This window comes from Elephantulus edwardii, unplaced genomic scaffold (assembly GCF_000299155.1).
Source record: "Elephantulus edwardii isolate Elephantulus edwardi_28Jun2011 unplaced genomic scaffold, EleEdw1.0 scaffold00199, whole genome shotgun sequence".
Classification (NCBI taxonomy): domain Eukaryota; kingdom Metazoa; phylum Chordata; class Mammalia; order Macroscelidea; family Macroscelididae; genus Elephantulus; species Elephantulus edwardii.
The window spans coordinates 4,504,304-4,518,822 of NW_006399949.1; the positions used below are offsets into that span (position 1 = coordinate 4,504,304).

Here is a 14,519-nt window from a genome sequence, read left to right on the forward strand (position 1 = left end):
ACAATTAAATATTCTGTAATTTCCCATTTTCCTCAAGCTTAGTCACAATTTATTGTGATCCACGCTGTCAAATGCCTTTGCATAGTCAATGAGTCACAGACCTTTCTCTGGTACTCTCTGCTTTCCATCAAAATCCATCTGACATTGACTATGCTGTCCCTAGTGCCAAGGCCTCTTCTAAACCCAGCTTGCACATCTGGCAGTTTTCCGTTGATGTACTGTTCCAGTTGTTTTTGGATAATCTTCAACAGGATTTTGGTTCCATGTGTTATTGGTGATAATTCTTTATAGTTTCCACAACTTTTTGATCACCTGTTTTTGGAATATGTATCTTTTCCAGTCATTTGGAACAGTCATTTTTTGCCACAGTCTGGTAAGCAAATCCAGGGCAACATCTGTTTGCTCAAATAGGCCTACTAGTATGCCATCAATTCCTGGGGTCTTGTTTTTTTTTGTAATTCTTTCAGAGCAGTTTGAACTTCCCTTTTTATCACCCATTGCCTCTGGGTCATATGTTATTTTATTAATTTTTTGTGTGTCAGCCAATTCTTTTTGGTACAGTTATTCTGTGTACTCCTTTCATCTTCTTTTGCTGTTTCTTGGATCATTCAATCCTCTGCCCATAGCATCTTAATATATTGCAACTCAAGGCTTGAATTTGTTCTTCAGTTCTTTTAGCTTACAAAATGCCAAATAATAACCCTTTTGATTTTCTGGCAGTAGCTTCTTGCGCATTTCATTATACACTTTGCTTTGTCTTCCTGAGCTGCCCTTTGAAATCTTCTCTTTAACTCCTTAATATCCTGACTTCTTCTCTTTGCTTTGGCTTCTCAGCACTTTGTCTCTTCAGACATCCCTCTCAGTCTTTCGTTCTTTTCTGTCTTTGTTGCGACCTTTGTTAATTTTTCCTGGATTTTTTTTTAATATCATCCCACAGCTCATCTGGGCTACATTCATTAGTATTCAAGGTCTCAAGCCTGGTTTTGATATGGCTTTTCAATTCAGGTGGGCTAAACTTAAGGTCAAATTTTGGCTCTTGTGGTTTTGATATCATATTTGTAACTTCAGTTTGAACTTCAGTTGACATTCTATTCCACAATCAAAGGTACTTGGAATGAATAAATCATTGAGTGTACAAAGTTCTATCATTCTATCTCCAGTAGATTTGCTAATTCTATCTTTTAAATGTTTGACTCTTCTTCAATGGGTATTAATTGTAGATACAAGTAAAATTAAATCATTGACAATGTCAATCTTTTTTTTTATTTACCATGATGTTGCCTATAAATGCAGTTGTGAAGACTTTTGTTTCCTTAATGTTGATGTGTAATCCATCCTGAATATTTTGATCTTCAGTAAGTGCTTCAAGTTGTCTTAATTTTTAATAAGCAAGGTTGTGCCATCTGCATAAATATAGATTGTTGACGAATCTTCCTCCAGTCTTGATGCCACACAATTCTTTATACTATATATGGAGAATATATAGTATTCTTCATATATAATATGAACATTGATGCCACCTTCTCAGATTATATGTTCAGCATACATATTGAATAATAATAATAATAACTTTTAAAACATAACCTTTTGATTTGGAAAATACATATAACTGACATACAACTGAGTCTCCATTTGGTTTCCAGAGCTGTAATTTCACAGGAAGTGATTGTCTAACATTAGTGAATTCAAGCTGTAAGAGAAACACAGCTTTTGTGTTAGCAATACAAGTCCATGTAGACCACACCAGAGTGCCTCTGGGCAGGGAGGGCAGCTAAAAAATGTAGTTACAATGAGTAATTAATTGATTGTCACTTCATTTCGGCCATTAAGTCCCTATTTTCCAATTGCCAATTTTCTTTCTTTTCTACTCTTGCATTTTAAACTCCAAACATAATTAGTGCATCTTTATCGCAAGTTCAATAAGCTGCAGACTGCAGATACGTAAGAATCTTCAATTTTTTCATATTTGGTGTTAGTTATTGGTGAGCATATTTGAATCACAGTTGTAGCATTAGATCTTCCTTATAAGCCTATGAATAGTATCCCGTTAAATGATTACACTGCATTTCAGGACAAGTCTTGAAATCGTCTTTTTGACAACAAATATGGAAACATTCATGGCTATTTGTCATTTCTGGCATGGTAGATAATATTCACAATAGCCATTTCAGCTTACTGTTCGTTTCAGCTTACTATTGCCTCCGACAGGGAGCTCTGCTGCCATTGCCCACAGGGAATTGCACTGCTAACCCAAAAGTGGTGCCTCTCCGCTGGTTCAGATCCACCACTTACTCCAAGGAAGAAAGATGGACAATATCATCTTGTGTGGTTTACAGATTCATAACTCTGCAGATGTTTAGTTAACACTTGGTTCTAACTCCAAGGCACTAAGGAAAAGAACACTAAGGAAAGCCATTTAAATGTGTTCCATTTCATTTTTGACCAATTGGAAAATGTCCAATTTGCCTCAGTTCATATTTAGTCAACCCCATGTTCTAATAGATGTCTGTCTGCAACTATTTCTATGCATTCTGAGTTGCACCGAATAAGCAAATGGAATTCGTTAATTGGATGAAAGCTATAGTCTTTCCTTATTATTAAGGAACACTTTGTTTTGAAGAGGTAGCTCTTCCCCTGTCATATTACGATTGTTTTCCAACCTAAGGGTCTCATCTTCTGGCAGTGCACAGGATGTTGCTCTGCTGCTATTCATAGGTTTTGGAGGGTTTGTTATTTCAAAAGTGGATGGCCAGCCCTGCTTCCTGCTCTGTCTTAGTTGGCCCCATAAGCAACCCTACTTGTATTTGGAAATCAGTAGCATAGCTATGAACATTATAGCAGTAAACAAGGCCTCACAGCGTGGCAAACTGACAGAGGAGTGGTGGGTTACAGTGACAAAGTAAGTAAATCACCAGTAGAAATAATGCAAGCCTTCTATATTATGTTGCTGCTGTTGTTGTTATGTGATTCATAGCAACCCTATGTACAACAGCCCTAAACTCTGCTTTGTTCTATGCCAATGGCACTCTCTCTGACACACCCCTCCCGAGTACCCCAGTCACTGAATCAATCCACTTCATAGAAGGCCTTCCCCTCCTGTGCTGTCCCTCCACCCTACCAAGCATGATGTCACTCTCCAGGGACTGGTCCCTCCTTACAACATGTTCAAAGTATGTTAGATGAAGCCTCAGAACCCTTGCCTCCAAGGAGCCGCCTGGTTTGACACTTTCCAGGATGAATCTGTTTGTTTTCCTAGCAGTCCATGGTACACTCAATACTCTTCTCCAGCACCACAGCTCAAAAGCATCAATTCTCCTTCTATCCTCCTTGTCATTGTCCAACTCCCTGATGCATAACAAGTGATAGCAATGACCATGGCCTGTATCAGAGGCACCTTAGTCTCCAGAAAGACACCATTGCTTTTCAGTACTTTGGAAAGGTCCCTAACAGCAGACTTTCCCATCGCAATGTTTTTTTATTTCCTGGCTACTGGTGCCAAGAGTGTTCACTGTGGAGCCAAGCAAACTAAAGCTGTGAACAATCTCAATCTCTTCACCATCCATCCTGATACTGTCAATTGGCCCAGTGGTGAGAATCTTTGTCTTCTTCACATTGAGCCTCAATCCATATTGGAGGCTGTAGTCCTTGACCCTGTGCAGCAAGCGCTTTAGGTCCTCCTCAGTTTCAGCAAACAGGGTTGTGTCATTTGCATATCAGAGATTGTTGATAGATCTTCCACCAATCTTGACCCCACATTCCTCCTCTCAGAGCCCAGCCTCCCGGATAATCTGTTCTGCATATAGGTTGAAAAGGTATGGAGACAGGACACGTCCCTGGCGTATGCCCTTCCCAATTTTGAACCATTCAGTATTTCCTTGCCCTGTTTTGACTCCTGCTCCAAGTATAGGTTTCTCAATATCACAATAAAGTGTTCTGGTATTCTATATTATAAGAAGGTAAATATATTCAGATGAGAGCAAAGGGAAGGCAGATAAGATCTTAATTAATATACATCTTTAAAATACAATGTAAGAATAAGGATAGGAAGACTAAGACCATAACTGTCATGCCAATATATGTATGTAGATGAGTGGGCACTCGATCTCGCTCTCTCTCGCTCTCTCTCTATCTCTAGATAGAGAGATATATAGACACACACTCTGTGGACACTTTATGTTAAATCACATAAAAAATAATTAGACACTGTATGCTCCTTGGAGGCGAGAATTCTGAAGCTTCATCTGACATACTTTGGGGATGAGAACCAGTCCTTGGAGAGGGATGTTATGCTTGGGAATGTGGAGGGACAGCATAAGAGAGGAAGACCCTCAATGAGATGGATTGATTCATTGACTGAGATAGTGGGGGTTGCTACAAGAGACAGTCAGATTGGCACAGGACAGAGCAGGGTTTAGGGCTGTTATACATAGGGTCGTCATGAGTGATGACATATAGCAACAATAACAACATGGAACATCATAGCAAAAACAAAAGAGAAAACCAGAAACCATAAAGTAAAAACAGGCAAAGTTATATATGAAGGATATTAAAAAAGAATGAATGTAAGCATCACAATACTCTATACGAAGGGAACAAAATAAACAAAATCCTACAAAAGATAGAAAGGGTAATTTATAATAAAAATGTTGTTGTTGTTGTTAAGTGCTGTCGAGTCGCAGGCGACTCATAACGATCCTATGAAGGAGAGTCCTCGATGCTTGGGTGCCTTTCATCCTCTCTCCAGGTTCATAGGGTTTCCGGAGGCAAGCTATTAAGGAAGTAGACACCACTCCTCCTTCCACGCTTGTTTAATCAGGGCGCTCCACCCCACTCTCAGTCCGCATTGGAGAACCGCCACAACACAACACAGCTCCCACGTATACAGCATCATGCTCTCTGGCCAAAGGATCACAGCCACCCTGGGTGGGGCAAACCTGGGAGATTATGGCCATCTCCTCCCTCCTCTTCTTCTCCTTTTGGGCTTGAAGCCGCTGCTGCCTTCAACCCAAGGCCTAGCATGGCCTCCAGAGACTTCCACAACACAACACAACTCCCATGTACACAGCATCATGCTCTCTAATAAAAATGTCACAATTTAATATATGAACTATATGAACTGTGCATGCAGACCAGTATAAAAGAAAAATTGAAAAATTATACTTTAAAATAAAGATTAATTTTTACTGTCTCCAAATTTAAAAAAAATCAATGTTCACAAATCTTTCACTACACATGGTTATTATTAATTGGAAGTGTGCTTTTTACAAAATGTATTTTAGTTTTAGGAAATTTGTGACACAGCTCAACATATTTATTAGAGCTAAGAATAAAAGTAAAGATAAAGATGCTACAATAGCATATGGCATAATTTAGCATACAGACATGGATTCCCAGCAGAATTCCTTTTGATAATAGCAACTGAAAGAATCTGAACCATTATTTCAGCCAAATTGAGTAGTGTTGGGGTTGTAAATATTTTCAGAGCTAAAGAGGAATATATTTAAAGGGAGAAAAAAGGGCTCACTTTAATGAGAAGACATAAAAATATGCACTTATATATAAACTCATAATAGAACTTCAATACATGTGAGTTGTGGGAGGATATCAAGAGTATCATCCAGGAGGAGTGCAAAAGGTCTTTGCAAAGATAGAGGAGGAAGAAAAGACCAAAATGGATGTCAGAAGAGACTGAATATTGCACTAGAGCACTGAGACGCCAAAGCAGAGGGAAAAATTCAAGACATTAAAGAGCTGAACAGAAGATTTCAAAAGGCAGTGTGGGAAGACAAAGTAAAATATCACAATGAAATGTCCAAGGAGTTGGAACAGAAAATAAAAATAGGGCCGAACTCGCTCAGCATTTCTTAAGCTCAAGAAATTGAAAAACAAATTCAAACCTCGAGTTGTTATACTTAAGGATGTTTTGGGCAGAATATTAAATGATCCAGGAAGTATTAAAAGAAGATGGAAAGAATATAAAAAGTCACTCTACCAAAAGGATTTGGCAGATACAAAAGACTTTCAAGAAACAACATATTAGCAAGAGCCTATGGTGATGAAGGAAGAATTTCAAACTGCTTTGAAGGAATTGGCAAAAAACAAGGCCCCAGGAATTGACTATAATATTAGTAAACTGAAAGCAACAATAAAGTAATCAGATAAAATAGCCTGAGTAAGAAAGCTTCGTTTAGGAATGCAAGATTGATTTAGTATTTTAAAATTCTAATAAACATGGGATTGTTTAAATGAAGCATACTGATGGAAGAATAAATGTGCATATATAAAAATAAATTCTAAAACCGGAACTAATGGAAGAGGAATAACCTTCTCATATATTATAATATTAAAATAATACAAACTATTTTGTACTTGAATAAACAGATACATAGAATGAAAGGGAGAATTCTGGAATAGACACAAATACAAACAGAAGATTAAGATATGATAAAAGCGACACTTTCAGATTAATGGGAAAAAAATGGAATATTATATACATGATGTTGGCACATCTAGCTAGCCACATGAATTCAAAATAAAGCCTATACCTGTTTTATTCTATACTCAAAGCAAATTCTAGGTTAAATATAAATGTAACTCTTCTTTATTGAAATTATAAAAATACTAGAAGAAAAAGTAAAAATACATTTTATAACTTCAGGGTGAAGAAAATCTTTTTTATATAAATAAATTTTTATTGTGATTTTCATGAACGTTCACAAAAAACTTGGATTTCTATTCATTAATTATTGCACATTTTCCTTTCTATCCCACCCCTAGTTTGCTTTACTCTTAAAAAAATTCATTCATTGCTGCATGATTTCCTCCCTCTCTCCCACCCCAGTCCACTTTCCTATACAACTGTTTTTCTGGACTGTTGTCATGCAGATAATACCTAATCATATATTCCTTTTAAACATTTCTTTCCCTCATCTGCTCCATTGCATAACTAATGTTCATTAGTTATCTCTTCTTGAAGAAAGTCTTTCTAAATGAGACATAAACATAGGAACTATAAAAGACCGGTAAACATTACAATGTGGGTTTTGTCTCTTATTCAAAGAAAATTTAAAAAGCAAAAGAAATATTGCAAAAATTATTTGCAACTTATGTGGGCAGATTAGGGGAAAAGTTCTTTGATTATATATCAAACTTCTACAAAACAATAAGGAATGTTTAAATAAGCCGATAAAAATCAAATAGGCAATAATTATAAAAAGGCAATGTCGTGTTGTAGACTACTCATCACGACCCTATGAACAAAAGGCCGGAGCACTGTTCATAGAGTATCCTGAAGCAAACCATTTCCTAAGTGGATGCCACTCCTGCTTCCAAGCTTGTTGTAATAGGGAAGTTCCACCAAATCCTGTCCACCATGGGTAACCATTATCACGTCTGACACATCAGTGTCATAGTGTTTAGCATCACAGCCACCACGAGTTACCTCTGTACAGCAATGCACAGTGCTATACCACCTAGGAGAATGTTTGACAAAAAAAAACAATTTGAACCAGGCCTGAGGGCCAAGCACATGACCCCAAAAGCTTGTGTTACTTGCATATGTGGACCACCATGCACAGGCAGAAAGAAGCCACAGAGACCCTATGTGGAGTCATCCAGGAACAACCTGGCCACCTTCTCCTCCCCTCTCCCTTCTGGGATTTAAGCCACCACCTGCCTTAAACCCTAGGCCAAGCCTCAAGGGTCTTCAATACATAGAAAAGGCAATATGTAGAAAAAGAAAAAGGTTTTTTTTAAAGTAAAAAAAAAAGTCTTTCAGATTATAATAAGCTAAAACAAAAAAGTGGATACATTTCTTTACCTTCATTGCTACCAAAGTAATAAATAAAATTAATAATCTACAATATTAGTTAGAATATATAAGAAAACATTTTCCCCGTGTCTGATGGAAGCATAAATTGGAGTAAACATTTGTTAGTATGAGAATCTACATTTATGCTTCCCCACTGCTCTCCTCCTTAGAAGTTTTAAGTGTTTAAAAAGCAATCAATAATATCAACTCCTATAAAGTGCACATAACATTTGACCTAATAATTCTACTCCCAGAAGTTTGCACTATAGATTCATTTGTGGTAGTAAAAAATCTAGATTAAAAACAAGTATCTATCAAGCATTAAATATACAGGTAAATAGATTACAACTTATAGTAGAATAATCCATTACCAAATCAACTTTCGTTCATGATGACCCAATATTGGGTTTCTATGTTTATAAGTTTTTACCAGCAGAGATCGCCTACCTATCTTTCTCCCATGAAGCAGCTAATAGATTTGAATGCTTAATCTTTTGGTTAGTAACCCAATATAGCATACAGTTAGCTGTTATGGGCTGCCCAATTTAAAAAAAAAAAGAATGAGAGTGATCTATTGTTTTTGCTAGTTGATATTAAACAGATTCTAACTCATAGACATCACATAAGTGCAAAGTAGAAACACTTCATAAGATTTTCAAAGCCATGGCCTTTTGGAATCAGAATGTCAGGTAAGAGCTTCTCACATTCATGAAAAGAATGCATGAAAAACAGATTTTGATGCTTTGGGTAAGAAAAATCAAACCCTTGATCAAGATGTGTTTTCCTGTGTTTTAAAAGGCTGTTCATTTATTACTATGTATCAGGCCCTTTGCCAAGTACTTTAAGAACAAAAAAAATATGATGGTGAGATTAGGTGCTATAGTGTCAACTTTGGCTCATAGCATTCCAAGGAACTTTTGACTCATAGACACTCTGTGATCTGAACCTTGCCTTATTCCTCACCATCCTCACACTCTATCTGCTCAAGCTCATTATGGGAGTCCCTGTGACAAATATGGTATCCACCTTAAAAGACTTCAATCAGAGTGGTAAAAAGCTAGAGTTGCAGAGGAAGACTTCAATATTTTAAAAAGGCAGCTGTTGTTACATGCCATTGAGTGGCTTGCGACTCATAGTGACCCTGTGGACAATAGCCCTAAACCCTGCTCTATGCTGTGTTATATATATACCGCAGTTACTGAACCAATCCATCTCATCATGGGTCTTCCTCTTCTCTGCCCTGTGCTGTCCCTCCAGTTTCCCAAGCATCACATCCCTCTATAAGGACTGTTCTCTCCTTGCAACATGTCCAAAGGATATCAGATGAAGTTTCAGATCCTTGCCTCCAAGGAGCAGCCTGTTCTCACACTCTCTAGGATGAACCTAATTGTCCTAGCAGTCCATGGTTTATTCAATACTCTTCTGCAGCACCACAACTCAAAGGCATCAATTCTCTTTCTATCTTCTCTAGTCATTGTCTAGCTTTCTGATACATAGCAAGTAATTGCAAAGACCATGGACTGCATCAGGTGCACCTTAGTCTCCAGACTGACATTGTTTCTCTTCTGTACTCTGCAGAGTTCTTTGATAGCCAGTTTTCTCAATGCAATTTGTCTTTTAAATTCCTGCTCCTAGTACCAAAAGTGTTGACCGTGGAACTAAGCAAACTGAAGCTGTTAACTAACAATCTTAATCTCTTCATTGTCTGTCTTGATGCTACCAATTGGCCCAGTGGTGAGAATCTTTGTTTTCTTGATGTTGAGTTTCAAACTATATTAAAAGCTGCAGTCCTTGACCTTCTGCAGCAAGAGCTTCAGATCCTCCTAAGTTTCAGCAAGCAAGGTTTTATCATCTGCATAAAACAATTTGTTGCTGAATCTTCCTCTAATTCTGATGTCACTTTTCCCCTTATATAACCCAGCAACCCAGATAATCTGTTCTGCATACTTATCGAAAAGGTATGGAGATAGGACATATCCCTGGCACACACCCTTCCAGATTTTGAACCATGCTGTCTTTCCTTGCTTTGTTCTGATGATTGCCTCTTGGTTCAAGTATAGATTTCACATAAGCACTCTCAAGTGCTCTGGGATTCCCATTCTTCTCAGAGTTAACAACAGTTTATTGTGATCCACATAGTCAATTGGCTCTGCACAGTCAACAAAACACAAACATTCCTCTGGTATTCTCTACTTTCAGCCAAGATCTGTCTAACATTATTTATAATATCCCTATTATAACTCCCTCTTCTAAACCCTGCCTGCACTTCTGGAAATTCTCTGTCGATGTGCTGTTTCAGTCATTTTTGGATAATGTTTTAGCAGACTCTTGCTTGCATATGATATTAATGATATTGTTTAATAATTTTCACACTCAAATACAGATCTCTTCTAGTCAGTTGGACAGATGGTTGCCTTCCAGATTTCTTGGCACAACATGTGAGCACATCCAGGGCAGTATCTGCTTGTTGAATTATTTCAATAGGTATGCTGTCAACTCCTGGGGCCTTGTTTTTTACCAATTCTGTCAGTGCAGATTGAACTTCTTCCTTCATCCCCACAAAGGGCAGTAACTTCCAATAATTTAACAAATACTTAATACATCAACCTTCCACTACAGACCAGATACAGGCAGGTATCTTTGAAAATCTCTATTATAGCTGATGTCCACTAATTCCGTTTTTAAGGCAGATCTTAGGGAGATTTTGGAAAAACTAACAAGCCATCAGTCCTTGGATGGTATAGATAACCTAATAAGCTTCAAAGAGAAAGGTGGGAGGTTTGAGTTCACCCAGAGTGAAACCTTTTTAGAAAGGCCTAATGATTTACTTCTGAAAGATTTGTCATTGAAAACCCTGTAGATTCATCCATATTATATACAGTACTCTGTGAATTCAAGAAAGCAATTGGCTTTTTAAAAAATCATCTTTGGATCTCTCAATTGACTTTTATCAATATTAATTTCTGAAAGTATTACACTTTTTCATATTGCCATTGTTCCGGTTCTGTCACTATGAGTTCATATTCCTGCCTATATGCCTAGAGTATTTTTCCCCTTGGGTTCTCTTTCTTTGGCAAACTTATCGCTGGTTTTTATTATCTAAATTTTAAAATTCTTATTGGCTTGCTTACAATCATACATTATATTTTGTACATGTATTTAGTGTTTTATATAATCATGCATATGCTTTGTGTGTTTCATTAATGTACATTGTGTTTTATACACTTTAATATACATTATATTTTATATAATTAATTACTATTGATCTGTTCTATTATTACCCTATCTTTTCAAGTCCTCTCTCAGACCACAAGGCCATAAAGCACAAAATGGACAACGAGAAGATAAAGGAAAAAGCAACACACATGTACACAATAAAACATTTTCATCATTTTTGTTTTTGATGTTGGTATATGCCATCAAATCTATTCCGCCTTGTAACAGCTTTTTAGGACAACGTATAATTGCTCCATTGCAATTCCTAGGTTATAATCTTTACAAGAGCAGATCTCCAGATTTCTTCATCTTAAAGAAGATGGGTGACTTTCAAATCAGTTTTTACCAGATAGCACGTAGTCATTACACCACCAAGCCTTCTTAACTAACTCTTATATAATCTCAAACATTGTGTCAGATGCTTCTCTTCCTGAAAGGCTTTCAAGATTCTCTGTGTGGTGCTAACCTAAAAGTTTGCTTATTTTAGCCTTTACAGTTAGCACTCTCTTGTATCCAGCTACCTTAACTGCAGACATCACAGTCTTGCTAAACATCACAGTCTTGCAAAGTATCAACAACTGTGTGAGTAGGATAAGAGAAAGGGTGCTTCTCACACTAGGCAGCAAGACTTGAAGTGAGCAAGACTTGTGGCAACAAGACTTGAGGGAGACTGGAGCAGACCCTGCTGTTGAGATGCTGGTAGTGGTGTTGGATTGACTGTGTCATTGTTGTGAAGAAATTGGCAAATTATAAGCATAGAATCCCTGAGAAAATGGCCATAGGTATTAGTTATTCTTGCCTGATGCTTGGAGGAGAAATTGACTTATAACTTGCTGGATGCTTGTTTGTTTGGAACTTGTTTGACTGCTGAACTGAAACCCGAGCCAAGACTAATTGAGGAATTATGCCTTGGAACTTGGGCTAAAACCTGGACTTGTTTTTATGATACTCTTTAAGGTACCATGGTGCTGGGCTGCAGGCTTTTTATCTGCTTTCTGCCTTGACATGGTAAGAGGTTGTGTTACTCCTACTCCTTCTGACTCCTTCATAGAAAAGCTCACCATCCTGTGCTACCATGTCCTGTTTTCTGCTCTCAAAACGCTCTGATATAACAATTATTCTGAGAAGCTTTCTCCGTGATCCCATACCTCTTTATACCTTACATAAACTATTTACTTGACAGCTTATCTTATTAATGCACGAAAGTACTGACAGTTTTGAACCTGGGGTTTAACATAGAGTAGGAATTAAGTGACTAATCAATTCAACCTTAGGATTTCACTGTTCTCTTGTTCTCCCAGATCACAGGATACTGCTCAACTTCAGCACTGTTTTTTGATACATCCCACCCCCATTAAACAGTTTTTCTACATCTAAGACACCAGACTTACTTGTCCAGTGACATCCCAGGGAAGGTAAATTTGCCCAGGCAAATGCGACACACAGCATGCAATGGGATCCGCTGGAGCTGCACACAGCTAAGCATGATGAAGTCATATTTGCAGATCAGGAGAGTCTTATCTGTGACCAGCACAATCCTCTCTTTCTCATTGTTCCAATGGTCTATCCTGTAGGAACAATTATAGAGAACAAAAGGTTGTTAAAATAAACTCCTCAAGTTAAAGATTACTGAAATCTCTCTCATACCACCAAAATAGAGTAATGTTTGTTGGCCTCTGAGAAAGGGGAATCCAAGGTATAATTAATGCCACTATACTTCTATCTCTCTGTCTAGTCCCATGACCACAGGAAAAGGGAGGGCTTTATGACCACAGGGATCAGAGATGATTATTCTTGACCTGTAATTCATTAGTGAAGCATTAAGTTTTTATCATGTTGACAGGGTAATGATCCATAGCCCCCCACACTATCCCAGTTCTCTAGAAAAAAGAAATGGTAATTAATGGAGCACAGCTTCCTCCAAGGACATCAGATTTATGTCTTTAACTAACTCCTATATACTTAACCCATGCCACACAATCTCCTCTCTATGTTCTAGCTTGTGTTAATCTCCAAAGGTCACATTGTTAATAAGAGATAAAACAAAGACTTGAGCACAGACTTCCTGACTTCCTGCAATAGCTCTGTGACAGAAATACGGTGAAATGGGTGGCAAGAGAGGCTTACGAACTTAGCACAAAATAGATACCACATTAGTGATTATGGAATTTATTTACTTTCTATATGAGAGTATTTCAAGATGGGCATGTCAAATTCTAAGTGAGAGTAAAGAATTTCTCAGACAGAGAACAGGAAAGAATCAAAGCAATGTTTTCATATTAAAAGGAATTGAGCATTGTCTTTAGTTTATCTCACCTACAGAATTATACTGTCTCTCTACCATGACCTGTTGGATATATCACTTTCTAATTTATGTTAGACGTCCATGTCTGAAGAGTTAATATTCCAGGGCAATCTTATGGATGAAAAGGTATGGACATTTTGATACTCTTCTATCCTTCATGAACTGTTACCCTTAAAAATACAAATTTCACCAAATGACTCTCATTCTCACTTTATTCTGCAGTATCTTATTGATATGAAGATCACACTCAGAGTACCCTGCAGAAACTACACAGCCTTGTATAATCTGACCTCTGCCTAGTTCTCTAGGTTCATCTCTAAGCACGGATAGAACAAATATTGTTCAAGTCATGATTTAAATGCCTCTCATTCAAAGAGAATTTCTTAAACATTTTTATAAACTAGACACCTCATTATACTCTCCCAAAGCATACTGATCTTTCCAAACTTTGTGGTATGTAGTGTAGTTCGCAAGAAAAAAAAAATATATTAAAATATATGTAGTAGTAGACACTACATGGGAATTAAGCAATCAGAATAGATACCTCAGTACAGTAAGCACGGCGGAAAATCAACCCAGGTTTAAGTATAAGTGATTTACACATATATGCTGGCCATTAGGTATTCATAAACCTCTAAACCTCACCACAACCCTGTAAAGAATGTTATATACAGTGTGGTGAAGTCAGAGAGAAATGCTTTACCTCCCAGGTCGACACTCTGTCCACTCCAGCCTATGTAACACTCAATTCTTAATCCACTAAGAGAAAGAGAGAAGAGTCTTAATTGTCTTTTAAACCCTCTGTCTTAATAAAAATAGACGGAGACTTTTTATTTTGAAAAGTATTATCACATCACTACATAAATTCTCTAAACAGATCTCATGTACTTAGCAGAAAAGTCGCTACCGTGTTTTTTTTTTCATCTTAAACAAACAAATAAGCTAATTTGGTTCAATTGTTTATCGCAACTTTTAGAACCCCATCACGGAATTTCTTTTTAAAAATATTGGGATTCAGGGAAAGAAAATTCTTTTGGGGAACACAGAGTATTCTGCTGTGATAACAACTCCCACAATTTATGTGTCAAGAAAAGTTGTGGAAGAATTACTAGAGGAAAACTTCCCAGACATAATGAAGAATGAGAGAATATATATTCAGGAAGCTCAGCGAACACCATATAGATTCGA

The 14,519-nt window shown here is 37.3% G+C and overlaps 1 protein-coding gene across 1 annotated transcript in view; it reads right to left on the reverse strand.

Annotated features, from left to right (window-relative positions):
- The window catches only part of TPRG1 (tumor protein p63 regulated 1), a 247,123-nt gene that overhangs the window by 167,141 nt on the left and 65,463 nt on the right, over positions 1–14,519 (reverse strand). The window contains exon 3 of the mRNA XM_006897068.1: positions 12,418–12,594. Coding sequence (XP_006897130.1) covers positions 12,418–12,594 — 177 coding nt within the window. The remainder of the gene's footprint in view (positions 1–12,417; positions 12,595–14,519) is intronic.